This window comes from Pleurodeles waltl, chromosome 1_2 (genome assembly GCF_031143425.1).
Source record: "Pleurodeles waltl isolate 20211129_DDA chromosome 1_2, aPleWal1.hap1.20221129, whole genome shotgun sequence".
Classification (NCBI taxonomy): Eukaryota; Metazoa; Chordata; class Amphibia; order Caudata; family Salamandridae; genus Pleurodeles; species Pleurodeles waltl.
This window is the reverse complement of record NC_090437.1, coordinates 1,087,007,435-1,087,024,663: the sequence shown is the minus strand read 5'-3', so window position 1 is coordinate 1,087,024,663 and position 17,229 is coordinate 1,087,007,435. Positions and strand designations below refer to the sequence as shown.

General features: G+C 43.2%; 1 protein-coding gene across 1 annotated transcript in view; it reads right to left on the bottom strand.

Annotated features, from left to right (window-relative positions):
* SEL1L3 (SEL1L family member 3) overlaps window positions 1-17,229 on the bottom strand; it is a 390,847-nt gene that overhangs the window by 37,695 nt on the left and 335,923 nt on the right. Inside the window, exon 20 of the mRNA XM_069202147.1 lies at window positions 1,407-1,516. Coding sequence (XP_069058248.1) covers window positions 1,407-1,516 — 110 coding nt within the window. The remainder of the gene's footprint in view (window positions 1-1,406; window positions 1,517-17,229) is intronic.

The window sequence follows — 17,229 nt, the reverse complement described above, 5'->3', positions numbered from 1 at the left end:
TCACACAGGCCGTGCTACATGATAACATGACTACTGTTTGTGTACAGTGTTATAAACAGCATGAAAGTCATTTAAGCCAAGGAAGACAAACTTTTTAATACTTTGTGGGCCTTGCAGTACATGGACTCTCAGCTTTAAAATTATGTGTGCACAATTTTCACACATTTGCCTTTTCTGCAGCTTGCACTAACAAGCTGAGAAGGGATTTCTCTACTCTCCGTGGCAGCTGGCTTTGACAGTGGCTCAGCAGCTATAAACTGCCTTGCCCAGTTCCATATCACGAAAAATGACTAGATACAAGATTTGCAGCTTCTGCATGCTTCCTGAAAATCTGAATTAAAGTACTGTTCATGGTTTAGTATAACTGAAACAAAAGCCAAATATGAGTGAACTCTGCCTCGTTCCCTAGACTCCCATGGTACCAAAGGTACCTGTTTTGGAAGAAATTCAAGCCTGATTGGCCGGTCGCTAGAGAGATGCTGAAAATTGTATCTCCAACTTCAGTCCTTTTGGCCTAAAGGTACGCACTGTGAAACATGACTTGGCTAGATATTCTAATAAAAACTACAGTGTAATCCAATTTATTAGAATATCAGTATCGATTAGCCTAATTGGTTAGGGATGAGTGAAAAAATATAGTTGAACTGTATTTAGGGTTCATGCTTTTATTCAATTTGTTGGTTGAGTTACTAATAATCATAGCAATAATTCTTACTCCTATTATTATTTTTAGGAGAACAACTTATAAATACTAGCATGTTGTAAAATGCCAATACTTGTCTTTATGTACTAATTTCGGAATTTAGGGTGGAGCTCTTCATTTCACCTGTTGATGAGAGATTATCTGACAATATCATGATTTTTACCCCTTTTGCACATGAATATCACTCAGGGGGAGTGAAGAGAGACACCGGCTAGTTTTTTCCTTTCTCTGAAATGGTCACAGGGTCTTTTTAAGGCATAATAAATCTACTGAGAGTAGTCCCAGTAATTGTGAGAAACACAATAAGAGGTCTGTTCACTAAATGCAATTTTAGGACTCCTGGGCAGGTAACTGACTGAGCTGTTCTACACAGTGGAACGATTTAGGAACATCTAGATCATTTTAAGAAATCTGACGTAAGGAAACCTAATAGATCTGTTGTGGAACCTTTTCCACACCAAGTAAAGTATATTCAGCCTCTCACTTTTCTTACCCTGCTAAGTGGTTTCAGTATTTCAACATGTAATCATTTTCTGGTGTCTACATTTAAATGAATCCAACTGCAAACAGCAAAACTGAATGTTTAACAGTGACATGAAAAACATAATGCAAACAAAGCAATTTAAAGTTCCAATTTTAGAGGAACATAAACAAAAGTAAGTAAGTTAGAGGTTCTTTACTTATGGACAGGAACTTCAGGTACCTGTGAATCATCAAGCAGAGCAGATTGTGTGTACATCCATACTGCCATCTCCAGGTCTTTTGAATGGTTGTGCAAACCATAATAGTATAGATCGCCCATCTTTAAGTATGCTACAAAAAATAAGAATGAGTAATTGTTCGCTTCTTCCATAAAACCATGCACACTGACCTGATTTTCAAATGAAATCAAACAAGTATTGGCGATGAGATATGCCAGCAGTCTAAAAAATAGTCAGAAGGCAGGCTTCATGTGTGATCACATATTTGCCAATGATTTAAACCATACAGAATACCAAATAAATAACCTCTCTGATAAAGTAAAATAAACAAAAATAAGCATTGTGTCTTCTGTTTTTACATTCAAGGCAATGTTACTCAGGAAGGAAGATGCACATATTATTTAATCAGCCGTCTTTCAAGATTATGAATCATTCATGTAGATTTTCAATAGGTTGGGAGTCTGCCAATCTACTAAAACAGCCATGGTAAAGGTGAATTATATTAATTGAACTCTTGCGGAAGAGTGTTTGTCAAACCACAGGGAAACAGAAAAAACATTCAAAATCAAGGTTATTAATTGGGATGGATGTGCGTCCACCACATGACATAAAGCCATAAACTTGCCTGTGTAAAACACAGTTTCAATAATTTAAACTTCAGCTCAACCCCCCACCTCATGCACCTCTTCACCCCAGTATCTAAAGCATAGTAATGACAACAATCTAAGAAGTGGACAGGCAAAATGTTTTTTTTTTAATAAAGGCAAAATGTGCCAATAAAAACTAAAGCACCAATCAAAAGTTACCATTCTTGCTTTACCAGGATCTAGGCATGATTTCAGGCTGACCAAGATGTTACCTTATGATTTAGTCTCTGAAACCAAAGTTGAAATTCTCCAGTGGGGCAAGGCTGTATCCATTGAATTCCTCTAGAGGTTGGAAAGCCGTTGGATGGGCCCTCAGATGCTGATGGTTTTGTATAAAGAATTTCCAAGTGGGAAAATTCTAATTTAGCAGCTGCAGACGTTCTCTCTTCAGGCAGATACTTTTCAGCCCTTCAATGGTCCTCTCTTCAGGGAGATACTTTTCAGCCCTTCACTCGGTCAAGGTTTCTGTCTTTGGACTTAGGAGAAGGTTGAGATTTTATCATAGAGGGTACTCCATCCCAATGGTGACAGAGTTTCCTCTCTGGCAAACTGAAGGTCTGTCTGCCTGATTTACAGACAGACCTTATGTATGTTAGCGATGGACACTACTCCTTCTCCACCACTGACATCCAGCCTCCCCCAATTAACAGTGGACAGTCAAATAGCTAGACTTTACTCTTCCACACTATCATGAAAAACATGGTGTAGGGGACAGTAAAAAAACGTAAATTACCCCATACATGGAAGAAAACTCCCATGTGTGAGAGTCATTCGTTTTTGTTTTTGAAAAACAAAAAGATGTTGAACGTTTGACGGACATTACTGGCAGTTCCTGCCAATATTTAGAGTTGTACACGGTGTGGGTGGATAACTTTAAATTTGGCATGCAGAGGATCCCTGGTATGGTGGCACTAAAGTACTCTGAAATGTCAACAGACTTACCTCCACCGCAAAAATGAAATCAGTCCCTTTGTCTCTTTTCTGGAGCCCAAAATTCTCCAGTGGGGTAAGCCTGGAAGCTGCATCTGACAAAGTCCTCTTACAGTTGAGCGCCTGTGCAAAAAGGTCCTAATTAACTTCTGTAGGTCTTGAAGTCCAAAAATTCCCAATGTTTTGGATTTTCTAGAACAACTCTTCATGGCCACTTCTAAGGCTCCCAGGACATCGGGCACAATAAGGGCCAAGACATACCACCAGCAGGGTCTAGTTCAGGTCTACTTACTGTTAGCCAGCTGGGCACTTCAGGAAAAAGGCCTATTGTAGCTTGTTGTGTCGCTGTAGCTAACTTAATTTTGGAGTCCATGCCCTGGGTTCAAGTCGGACAAGGTCAAGCTTTGGAGGTCTCCACACAGGTCTCAGACAGCAAGTCCAATCTTCTTCTGTTTATCCACAAGTCTAGAGAGTGTTCTGATGAGCTGTAGGTGAGGTGCCACTGTTGTAGGTTTAATTTGCCAATGGGTAGGGGTGACTCCTAGACATTCCCTAAGCAATGAGAAAAATGTTCCCCGAGGTAGCCAGACCAACACATCCTGTTTGTCTTACTGCAGACTATCCCACAGTGCACTATTCTGAGGCAAATCCAAGATGGCAACACACTTCTGCCCTCAGAGGCATTTGTTCTGTCAGCCAGGGGTGTATTTAGGGAAGTGAGCAGTTCCTTCCTCCTCAGCTAAACTGGTTCTGGGACCAGGTTCTCTTCCACTGGGTTGGTGCCACGCTGGAAAAAGAGGGCCCAGGGAACAAAGGCTTATCTTTCCAGATCCTCCCTTTACACTTAAGTATAAATGAACAGGCCTCACCCTGGTCCATTTCAAGTTAATGAAAATCCTGAATCCTCCCCAGCTGCCCTTTCTGAGCTCAAAAGAGCTGCATACCACACCCAGGTCTTCCTGACAAAAGGCCTAAACCGTTGTTTATGGTTTGGGGCATGTTTTGTATACCTCATTATGGGGGAGCACTGACATGGGCCAGCAGCTGTCAGATTGATTATAATTAGCCTGCAGGAGTTTCAGGCAGGAAAAGCTAAAGCCACATTTCCTAAATAGTAATAAAAATTCAACTTAACAACTGTATTTATTTTTCTGAACGTTAGTTTGTCTCATACTACAGCAACTGCCCTTTTACAATGAAAATTGCTTTGGGGATGGAGTAGTCATTGTAGCACCATGCCTACTGGGTACTCTGCCTTGTAATCTAAAAGGTCTACTTAGGTGTGCCTTATTTAATATTCAAAATTAGGGTTCTTTCCTGTCAAAAAAAGTTATTTTGACAGATTTGCCTGCATGTTTATTAGCTGCTGGAGTCAGGTAACACAGGTAGGCCTGACTCAATGTTTTGTTTGTCAGCGTTGTAGATGGCACAACATGCACTTTCAGTCCAGAGGTAACATTTAACCTTTCCATGTCATTGGTATATTTTTCTGAACCATAAAGTAGGTCTTGACAGGAAATTTAAATATGCCAAATGGGAATTAGCCATGTATAGGGGTCAGAGAACGTGCAATAGGGCATGGAAAGCAATGCCCCAGTTTGCAAAGTTCATTAACCAGCAGCACTAGTCTACAAAGTATGTGAATGAACAGTCAAAAGAAGGCACTTTCTCAGAAAGAAATACATATCAACCAGATCCTGTCTAATAATTGACTTCGATATATCCGGGCATGAGATCCCTGTAACTCCTTTAGTCACGGGATAATCCCAGATTCACGCAGGATGGTCTTAACTGAATGGATCAAAGGATCCACTCATGAAACTGCTTACAGGCCAAATCTGGCATCTTTTTAGGATTACCATAGCCAGTTTCTGAGGCTACCAACCACTTTTTAAGTTCAGTAAATGACCCATTTAACTTAATTTAGCAAATTCCACCTTCAGACTGTCTCTCTCTGTGTTGAGAATTTTGTTTAGTTTTAGAATTCATACGAATTTCAATTCATATTCCTTTTTTACTAACTCAAGAAATGTGAAGTTTACCTATTGTTGGTCTGTTACTGTTGCCATTGTCCGGTACTTGATCGTCCAAGGTTGAATTCTGATAGGCCAATGTCAGTCTGGCATACTTCTTAGGTCACTAAATTGAGTATCCCTGTGTTTTGTAGAGTTTCTAGGAATTGCAAGTGTGTGTGAAAAAGAACTATGGTCCTGATCACAAGGTGGGGCTACAATCAGAGCCTTGTTCCAAAAAAGAGTCTGCAAACTCTTTGCAATTCCGAGTAGCATAATAATTATCACACCCTAGTGATTACCTCTGACAGATTTAGGCAGGTCAGACTTAACTAAAATTTATCATGGGAAAAGGACTGGAAAACATGGACTTTGAATTTTTAAATACCAATTCCCCATCTTATGCCTCAATTCCAAGCGAAAAACTTAAAATATGAATCATTTGCCACACCTGGTAAATAATGATATTAAAATTAATAGTAATATAATAGCGCTTAGGTAAAAGCATGACGTACGTAAGCAGATCGAGCTGCTTAGAAAATGTGGTTTGCCAACGTGAAATACCAAGGAGAAGAGGGGAGGCTGGATGGCAATACAAGAAAGGTTTTTCTGGTCCAGTTGGTCCCCCTTTTTAACTGTTAACCAGACTGCGGTTCAAGGTGCCTTTGCCACATGGTGCAAGCCCCAAATAAGTGTGCTTTTCCAAAAGTGTGCTTGTCAACAAATACACCAATGTGCTGCTGGAACAAATGTATGCAACTCTATATCCCATTGGTGTTTATTTTTGTTGAATCCCTTTCATGCCCATATCCTGTTGAGCGTTTATACATTCAGGATACTGTGAGATATGTAACCAAGGTTGGACTGGCCTACAGGGCAATCTGCCAGTCCCCAAATGGGTGCTCTGAAAGGTCAATGCATGGGCCTGTATTTTTAGCTGTTTATGGGTCTGTTTTAAGGTCTTGTGGGCTGGTTTTCACTGTTGACTGCCATTATATTGCCACAAACATTGGCTGCAGCAAGCCCAGACAAAATATATACAGCTTTTCTTTATAGGTTCACAACGGACCCACTTGGCAAATATTGGCCTCCTTTGCAACTATATGGTTTGCTAACGGAGACCATTTTATTTTGATGTCCGGGCCAATATTCTGTCCCCTGTACGTAACCTTTGCTCCTCACAAATAATGCCACTGCTTGTGCAGCTTGCAATAGTGAACACAAAACAGATATTCATGAATATTGACAACCAAGGAAAAACAACTGGGGACACAATGCAACCGAGGATACAAAAATACCGTGGCAGAGAGAGTCAGAGAGTCTTACAGCAGACACCTGGGCGCACTGAGACAACAGCCAGAGAGGAGCTTGTTTCAGGCAGCAACACAGATCAGTAGCTTCATATTTATCCAATAAATTCAAGTACATTTTACAAGCTAATGAACGTTCCCGAAAGTTTGTGCAAAACATATCTGACAAATGTTGCCTCACAGGGAAAAAGCTTAGATGGGCAACGTTGGGGTTCAAGTACGAAAAGATCTAGCAAACATTGGGAAGTAAGTTGTCCACATGCATAGGACAAGACACAGTGAACTAATGACGGAATAATTCAGAACACGTGGTTAACGAGCGCAAATAAACACACAGCTCGGTAAACTTCTAGGATAGTCGAGTTAAGTACATATAATCAAGGCGAAGATGGCACAAAGATCTACTCACAAACACACGCATCAGCCTACATTACCCCACACCAAGACCACATGCACCCAAACGTATATTGAAAATGGCACACACACAGGAACAGATTTGACTGGAAACAAACGGTAACAAGCAAACAACTACAACTAATTCAACATAATGTGAAAATATCAAGATCAAACTCATATAATAAGCCACGATAATCAAACCAAACCTCAAATACACTAAATAAATAAACAAAACAAACAAGAAAATAAATAGCTCCCACTTGTGGGGCACTCTGAGCAAACCGGTTGTATCTACTATGACACCAACCATTCATGGCTCAACATCAGGAGAAGAAAACGAGGTCAGGCAGACTTTGCAAAAGGTGCTATCCACCCCCCAGACCACATTATAGACAAATAGATTTTTTTTAAATAAAGTGTATTATGTTAATAGTTCTGCCCAAGCACAAGCCACTCAGTATATATTTACAATAGGATCCAAATGATAATGTTCATCTCAAAGCAAAAAATCTACATTTTAAGAGACATTGGTGGTCATTCTGACCCTGGCGGTCTTTGACCGCCAGGGCGGAGGACCGCGGGAGCACCGCCGACAGGCCGGCGGTGCTCCAATGGGGATTCCGACCGCGGCGGTAAAGCCGCGGTCGGACCGGCACCACTGGCGGGGTCCCGCCAGTGTACCGCGGCCCCATTGAATCCTCCGCGGCGGCGCAGCTTGCTGCACCGCCGCGGGGATTCCGACCCCCCCTACCGCCATCCAGATCCCGGCGTTCGGACCGCCGAGATCCGGATGGCGGTAGGGGGGGTCGCGGGGCCCCTGGGGGCCCCTGCAGTGCCCATGCCACTGGCATGGGCATTGCAGGGGCCCCCGTAAGAGGGCCCCTACATGTATTTCACTGTCTGCTGCGCAGACAGTGAAATACGCGACGGGTGCAACTGCACCCGTCGCACAGCTTCCACTCCGCCGGCTCGATTCCGAGCCGGCTTCATCGTGGAAGCCTCTTTCCCGCTGGGCTGGCTGGCGGTCTGAAGGCGACCGCCCGCCAGCCCAGCGGGAAAGTCAGAATTACCGCCGCGGTCTTTCGACCGCGGAACGGTAACCTGACGGCGGGACTTTGGCGGGCGGCCTCCGCCGCCCGCCAAGGTCAGAATGAGGGCCATACTGTTTGCATTTGTCTGGCACTTGACCATGAGGAAAATGTACTAAAAAGACAATCATGGGGCAATGACTGAACTTGATACCGCTAAGATAAGATCAGTTTCTCCATGCCCTTGTGCTAGCTTACAGTGCCTTCCCAATTCATTTCAGCCTTTAGTAAAATAGACACTCCTCTAGACAGGCGAAGGAAAAGGCAGCACACCTGGGACTACAAAAGATCACTGGGTTTCAAAAGCAAGATTTGTCTAAAGTGACTGATGTGGAGTCGTGTGAGTTGTGAATGACGGAACCATGACAGGTCCTGATGGAATCTGTAGATTAGTGATGTAAGCATTTCGAAAGCAGTGAAGTGAATGCCGGTTTAGAATTTTAAGTTAGCAGTTACATGTTGAAGAATAAAGATGTGTTTACTACAGCTCCATGTGCCGTATTTACTGTTGGGTACCCAGGCTGGGGAGGACACTACAACTGGCAAAGAGTTAGGAGATGAGTAACCAGAAGATCGACAGTGCTCTCCCGACGAGTTTGCAGTGTTCCAAGCAAACTGCTTGTGCAGGCTACATGTGCCTTGGTCAAAGAGCTGAATCAACATATGGTGTATTTGGAGTCAAAGCACAACTCCAGCCAGTGTAAAGCACTGGAAGATGGCGGATGCTTTGCTAAGAAGACTAAGAATTATTGGCCCGGAACCTGCTAGTGAGGCAATACAAAGAGGTACCACGCTGTTACGCAACATAAAATTATACTTTGGACATAGCGAAACTGCTGAAGTTGGATTCAACCAGGTTTTTAATGCACAGCAGTTATTGCAATGTGCAAGACAGCACTGTGCGGTAGAGATAAACCAGGTGTCAGCAAGCAGAAAAGAACGCTTGAAGACGCAGTGCCCAGGGTTGTGCTTACAGAGCCATTGCTATCCAAATCGACCATCCTACCAAAGTTGCAAAGTGGGGTTCAGAACAACTGCACAGCTCTTAAAAGGTTTGGGCCATATTTACAAGCCCCTTGCACCTCCTTTCACTGCCCTTGCATAATTTTTTCTTGTGCTAAGTAGGCTTTAAAGAGACCCCTGCTAGAACAGGTGTTTCAATAAAAATTATTAACAAGTGTTCATGTATTTTGAATAATAAGTTTATGTATAAAATATATAAACGTAGAAAAATAATGCATGTATTTGAAAATGTGTTTACGAAGAGTGGCCGCCAATGTTCACAAAGTTTACTTACTAGTGAATTAAGATTATGAAATATTGAATATATATTTGACTAATGAAGTAGTATGTCATATTAAGGATTATACATTTTGCTCTAGCTTTATTAATTGTAGGCCTTAACTTAGTGACTGTCATGGCCTAGTTTGCCAGGCTTCATGTCAACGCTGTATTTCTTAACGTTTAATAAAATGGATGTCCTAGAGAGTTAAACTGTGATTCCTATTGTATTGTTTAAATGTGCTCATAACGGAGGTTTTCTCATGAGAAGCAAACAACTACAACTAATTCAATGTAATGTGAAAATATCAAGATAAAACTCATATAATAAGCCACGATAATCAAACCAAACCTCAAATACACTAAATTAATTTAAAAAAAACAAGAAAATGAATAGCTCCTACTTGTGGGGCACTCTGAGCAAACCGGTTGTATCTACTATGACACCAACCATTCACTGGCTCAACATCAGGAGAAGAAAACAAGGTTAGGCAGACTTTGCAAAAGGTGCTATCCACTCCCCAGACCACAATATAGACAAATAGGATTTTTTTTTAATAAAGTGTATTATGCTAATAGTTCTGCCCAAGCACAAGCAACTCAGTATATATTTTCAAAGGATCCAAATGATAATCCTCATCTTAAGAGACATCCTGTTTGCATTTGTCCAGCACTTGACAATGAGGAAAATGTACTAAAAAGGCAATCATGGGGAAATGACTGAACTTGATACCATTAAGATAAGATCAGTTTCTCCATGCCCTTGTGCTAGCTTACAGTGCCTTCCCAATTTATTCAGCCTTTAGTAAAATAGACACTACTACATACAGGTGAAGGAAAAGGCAGCACACCTGGGACAATAAAACATCACTGGGTTTCAAAAGCAAGATTTGTCTCAAGTGACTGATGTGTAGTCGTGTGAGTTGTGAATGAGTGAAAGCTGCAACAATATTGTTACCTAATAAACCAGATTATGAGGACCTTGCAAGACAAACCAATCAACAACATGTGAACGAGTAATAGCAGAATTCATAGATTTGGGCCCGTATTTATACTCCGTTTGCGCCGAATTTGCGTCGTTTTTTTAGACGCAAATTCGGCGCAAAACTAACGCCATATTTATACTTTGGCGTTAGACGTGTCTAGCGCCAAAGTATTGGCAAATAGCGTCATTTTTTTGCGTGAACGCCTTCCTTGCGTTAATGAGATGCAAGGAAGGCGTTCCCGTTTAAAAAAATGACGGCGACGCAAATGCGTCGTATTTATACTCCCGGGCAAAAATCACGCCCGGGAGTTGGCGGGTCAAAAAAACCCGCATTTGCGCCACTTTTTAACGCCTGGGTCAGGGTAGGCGTTAAGGGGCCTGTGGGCTCAAAATTAGCCCACAGGTGCCCTCCCCTGCCCCCAGGGACCCCCCCTGCCACCCCTGCCCACCCCAGGAGGACACCCAAGGATGGAGGGACCCACCCCAGGGACATTCAGGTAAGTTCAGGTAAGTATCATTTTTTATATTTTTTAATTTTTTTTGGGTGGCATAGGGGGGCCTTATTTGTGCCCCCCTACATGCCACTATGCCCAATGACCATGCCCAGGGGACACAAGTCCCCTGGGCATGGCCATTGGGCAAGGGGGCATGACTCCTGTCTTTACTAAGACAGGAGTCATGAAATGGCGTCTGGGCGTCGTAAAAAAATGGCGCAAATCGGGTTGAGGCGATTTTTTTGCCTCAACCTGACTTGCCCCATTTTAAGACGCCCTAACGTCATTTTTGCCCAACGCCGGCGCTGCCTGGTCTACGTGTTTTTTTTCCACGCACACCAGGCAGCGCCGGTCTGCTTGCGCCGGCTAACGCCATTCCATAAATACGCGCCCGCATGGCGCTTCAGAATGGCGTTAGACGGCGCTAAATTTTTTGACGCTAAACTGCGTTAGCGCAGTTTAGCGTCAAAAAGTATAAATATGGGCCTTGGAGTTTTAGTTGTATTGGACAAAGTCTGAACATGCGATTAACTGACCAATAGGGATTTGGGAAGTAGTTTTAGTAGTTTTGACTTAACGGGACTACACCGAGAGAAGACATGTTTATTCTTGTTCAACGTGCGTCTTGACAAGAGGCATGCCAATCTTTAATGCTTAGAGACTTTGGCCCGTATTTATACTCCGTTTGCGCCGAATTTGCGTCGTTTTTTTCGACGCAAATTCGGCGCAAAACTAACGCCATATTTATACTTTGGCGTTAGACGCGTCTAGCGCCAAAGTATTGGCAAATAGCGTCATTTTTTTGCGTGAACGCCTTCCTTGCGTTAATGAGATGCAAGGAAGGCGTTCCCGTCTAAAAAAATGACGGCGACGCAAATGCGTCGTATTTATACTCCCGGGCAAAAATCACGCCCGGGAGTTGGCGGGTCAAAAAACCCCGCATTTGCGCCACTTTTTAACGCCTGGGTCAGGGTAGGCGTTAAGGGGCCTGTGGGCTCAAAATGAGCCCACAGGTGCCCTCCCCTGCCCCCAGGGACCCCCCCTGCCACCCCTGCCCACCCCAGGAGGACACCCAAGGATGGAGGGACCCACCCCAGGGACATTCAGGTAAGTTCAGGTAAGTATAATTTTTTATATTTTTTAATTTTTTTTGGGTGGCATAGGGGGGCCTTATTTGTGCCCCCCTACATGCCACTATGCCCAATGACCATACCCAGGGGACACAAGTCCCCTGGGCATGGCCATTGGGCAAGGGGGCATGACTCCTGTCTTTACTAAGACAGGAGTCATGAAATGGCGTCTGGGCGTCGTAAAAAAATGGCGCAAATCGGGTTGAGGCGATTTTTTTGCCTCAACCTGACTTGCCCCATTTTAAGACGCCCTAACGTCATTTTTGCCCAACGCCGGCGCTGCCTGGTCTACGTGGTTTTTTTCCACGCACACCAGGCAGCGCCGGTCTGCTTGCGCCGGCTAACGCCATTCCATAAATACGGCGCCCGCATGGCGCTTCAGAATGGCGTTAGACGGCGCTAAATTTTTTGACGCTAAACTGCGTTAGCGCAGTTTAGCGTCAAAAAGTATAAATATGGGCCTTTGCGTTTTCTGAACTTTGATTCTGAATCCTGATGCCCTGCTGATCGACTGATGTCTTGAGGACAAAGACTGACTCTGCTTTCTGATCCATACTAAAATGCAATAGACTGTTGATTATTATGCATATTTGCTTTTTCTTTCTAGGTACCTACTGCACTGTTTTGATAGAGCCATAGTTAGATATTTTTCCACATTTGTGTTCCTAAATTGTTTTTGCATGAAGCCCAGATGCTGATGCTAATCCGGTGTTAGTTAAGGATCCTCACTAATGAAATTATGCTAATAGAGATTAATGCTTGATGAATTTCTCTGCTAAACTTAATGTACATGATTACATTGACTCAGTTGACTTTGTTACTGATTTGCACCATAACCGTAGAATGTGTTTTAGTTCAAGCTTTGATTAGAAAGCGTTTCTTCCGCCGCTTTAGACAGCCAGTATTGTTTCTATATGTGTTTCATTTGATTTTGAGATTAATCTACATGACCTTAGCACTGTTAATATAGGAAAATAAATATTCTACCTTTTACTAAAAGGTGTGATTATTCATGACTGAAAGTTCATGGTGCATGACAATTACTGACTCCATTGATTATTACTGTTATTGATGGTTGTTGATTATTGATTATTGTGTATTGGTTATTGATTATGTACTGGAGCTATGGTAAGAACATCTTAATTGCGAGTCAAAAGGTTCATCGACCTATTTGCGTTCCCTTGTAAGTTTACTTATTAAGGCCAGACGCGCTAACACCCCCACCATGCACCATATTTACAAAGAAGTGCAATGCATGCATTGCACCACTTTGTAACCCCTTACACCACATTATACCTGCAATAGGTATAATGTATGCAAGGGGAGGCGTTCCCACGCAGGGGCACCAAACAAATGGCACAGTGAAATTTACAAGATTTGACTGTGCCATTTTTTCTGTCATCTTTAACACCTGCTCAGGGCAGTGGTTAAAGTGACACTTCCATAATAACCTCCCTGTGCTAAGCTGGACTAGTGTTATAATTTATGGCACTAATGCAGCAAAGTGCCACAACAGCGTTATAAATTACGATGTTATTGTGCTAAAGTGCACCATGGTCTGCTGTATAGTAAATACAGCGCTACCATGGTGACATTAGGGGGCATAGCGTGATGCAATAAAAGTGGTCCATCAGAGCTGATCTGCCCCTTAGAACGCCAAGATCAGTGAGTGAATGAAACACTGCATGAGCCAGGGCGATGAAGAAAAAGGCTGCGCGTCCTGCGATTATCAAGGATGACCCAGAAGCTAGTACCTTGCCAGGGCTTAGAGATGGTATTAATGGGACAGATTTTAGAGGACAACAAACAATGAGGGAACAGACCCCTCTCAAATTCATCAAGTTCCACCACTGGTTATGGGTATATGGTATATGGTTATCATGCCTCCGCCTGCGTTCCTGAAACCAACACCAACCTCTGACACTGCCAGAAAGCAAAATATTGCCAATAGATGGACTGTTTTGATAGAGACATTTGAAGATTTCATTGATGCACTGGAAGAAACAGATAACAAGAAGATGATCAAATACCTTAAGTATCTGGCTGGTGAGGGTGTAAAAGAAGTCATAAATAAAATGCAGCGAGATGATGAAATCACTCATCGTCACATCAAAGATGCTTTGAATCTCAAGTTCAATTCAATGCTGAGTGTGGATTATTCAAGATACATCTTCAGTTAAGAACGGCAGAGGGTCAGTAAAACCATTGATGAATTTGTTGAGAGACTGGATAAGCTCATCAAACACTGTCAATTCACTGAATTTAATGATGAAGAAGTCCTACGTCTCAGAGTCATTGATGGATGCTTGTCAGACTCACTAGATCGAGTTCTTATGGCTACCAGAGTAAAAAAAGTATGCTGATCGAAAATCTGCTGACATGGAGGCCAGAGGTTCCCGGAGTAAGTCATGAACATGAAAAGTAAGCCAAAGAACAAAGCTGAAGGCCGCAAAGTAAAAGAGAAAGAAGTTGTGCTTCAAATGTATATTTGCCATTCTTCATGAAGGTACATGCCCTGCTATTGGACAGATATGTAAAGAATTTGGGAAGGAAAACCATTTTGTCACAGTTTTCAGGTCAAAGAAAAACGTAACTGCTTCATGGCCTCAAGACAAGATGGCTAACCGAACATTCGATAAGCAACATTGGACACACGGCCACAAGGCCAAGCGACGACAACAAGTGAGCCAAACTGACACCCAACGAAGTTGATAGTCATCCAAATCATTGTCAAAGAGTTTTTCAGTATCTGTTTCTAGTGAAAGTGAAGAAAATGAGTGTGCAAAGTCCATGTTTACCTCAGATAAACATGCCCATGCATTAGAATCTCGCTGTTTGAAAGAGACGACTGGATTCGGGGAGGCAGCACCACCGCTAGTGGATGACTGAGTCATTCCCAAACCAGTTGGTGGCTACCGGCTCAACCATACCAGCTTGTTAGCAGCACCTCACCAAACCCTAGGAGGAAAGTTGAATTGTGGCAGCCTATCGCATGACACTCTAGTAAACTCTCAGGGATGCCACGGAGAACAGATCTCACCCCTTACTCTCCCCCAAAAGATGTTTCAATGGTACGCTTATTCCTTGGAATGGCCAGTTACTCTTCCAGATACATACAAGACTTTGGGCCTCTGGTCTAAACACACCTAGAATTACAGTCTGGCCAGACCTGGATATTTGCCATTGGATGCTTTAGTGCCAAATATCCCTGACCAACTCCATCAGGGGTCGGGGCATTCTGCCCCAAGCGGGGCACATACATCACCATTGAAAGGTTATCCCTGGAAAGCAAGACACAACACTGAAATCAGTCTCTAGTAAAATGCTTAATTGAAAAGCAACATGTCATGAACTTTTAACAGTTTACTTCACAATAGCAATATTTAAATATTGGCATACCAAAATATTGCACCCATAATAGTGACTATCAGAATATTGTCTGGTAATCATATATTTAGATTTACTATACTTAACTCTACATATATGTACCATGATGATATAGCTCTTTAAGGTAATTAGACATGGAGATAAGAATTATAAACCCAATATACATACTTACCTTCATGATATTCTGATTGTCGAAGTTTTGGCCATGATATTTTGGCATGTCACTTTTTTGTACTTGATATTTTGCCATACAACCAAGACTATTGGGAGGCAGCAAGTGACATGACTACAACTACCAGGAGGCCCTGTTTCTGTATCTCTAAATAACAGGCATTCCTGCACTGGTCCAAATATACTTGTGTGCCATCTCTCAAATGATGTACCCTCCCCTGGGAGTTTAGCAGTTGTGTAGAGTGGGTAGGCAGCAAGTAACATGACTACAACTACCAGGAGGCCCTGTTTATGTACCTTTAACCAACTGGCCTTCTTGCACTTTTCCAAGTACACTTGTGTGTCATCTCTCAAATGATATACCCTCCTCTGGGAGTTTAGCATTTATGTAGTATGGGGAGGCAGCAAGTGACATGACTATAAATATCAGGAGGCCCTGTTTCCGTACCTCTAGCCAACAGGCCTTCCTGTACTTGTCCAAATACACCTGTGGGCCATCTCTCAATTGATGTGCCCTCACCTGGGAGTTTAATATTTGTGAAGTGTGGGGACTCACCAAGTGACATGACTACAACTACCAGGAGGCCTTGTTTCTGTACCTTTAAACAACAGGCCTTCCTGCACTTGTCCAAATACACCTGTGTGTCATCTCCCCAATGACCTCCCCTCCCCTGGGAGGTTGATATTTGTGTAGTGTGGGGAGGCAGCACGTGGCATGACAACTACCAGGAGGCCCTGTTTCTATACCCCTAACCAACATGCCTTCCTGCACTTGCCCAAATATACCTATGTGCCATCTCTCAAATCATGCGACCTCCCCTGGGAGCTTAGCATTTGTGTAGTGTGGGGACTCAGCGAGTGACATGACTACAACTACCAGGAGGCCCTGTTTCTGTACCTGTAACCAACAGGCCTTCTTGTACTTGTCCAAATACACCTGTGTTCCATCTCCCAGAAGATTTACCCTCCCCCGGAAATTTAACTTGTGTGTAGTGTGGGGAAGCAGCAAGTGACATGACTGCAACTACCAGGAGGCCCTGTTTCGGTACCTCTAACCAACAGAACTTTCTGTACTTGCCCAAATACACCTCTGTGCCATCCCTCAAATTGTGCATCCTCCCCTGGGAGTTTAGCATTTCTGTAGCGTGGGGACTCAGCATGTGACATGACTGCAACTAGCAGGAGGCCCTGTTTCTGTACCTCTAACCAACAGGCCTTCCTGCACTTGTCCATAAAACACCTGTGTGTCATCTCTCAAAAGATGTACCTTCCCCTGGGAGTTCAGTATTTGTGTAGTGTGGGTAGGCAGCAAGAAACATGACTACAACTACCAAGAGGCCCTGTTTCTGTACCTTTAACCAACTGTCCTTCCTGCACTTTTCCAAGTACACTTGTGTGCCATCTCTCAAATGATATACCCTCCTCTGGGAGTTTAGCATTTATGTAGTGTGGGGAGGCAGCAAGTGACATGACTATAAATATCAGGAGGCCCTGTTTCTGTACCTCTAGCCAACAGGCCTTCCTGCACTTGCCCAAATACACCTGTGGGCCATCTCTCAATTGATGTGCCCTCCCCTTGGAGTTTAATATTTGTGAAGTGTGGGGACTCACCAAGTGACATGACTACAACTACCAGGAGGCCTTGTTTCTGTACCTCTAAACAACAGGCCTTCCTGCACTTGTCCAAATACACCTGTGTGTCATCTCCCCAATGACCTCCCCTCCCCTGGGAGGTTACTATTTGTGTAGTGTGGGGAGGCAGCACGTAGCATGACAACAACTACCAGGAGGCCCTGTTTCTATACCTCTAACCAACATGCCTTCCTGCACTTGCCCAAATACACCTATGTGCCATCTCTCAAATCATGCACCCTCCCCTGGGAGCTTAGCATTTGTGTAGTGTGGGGACTCAGCGAGTGACATAACTACAACTACCAGGAGGCCCTGTTTCTGTACCTGTAACCAACAGGCCTTCTTGTACTTGTCCAAATACA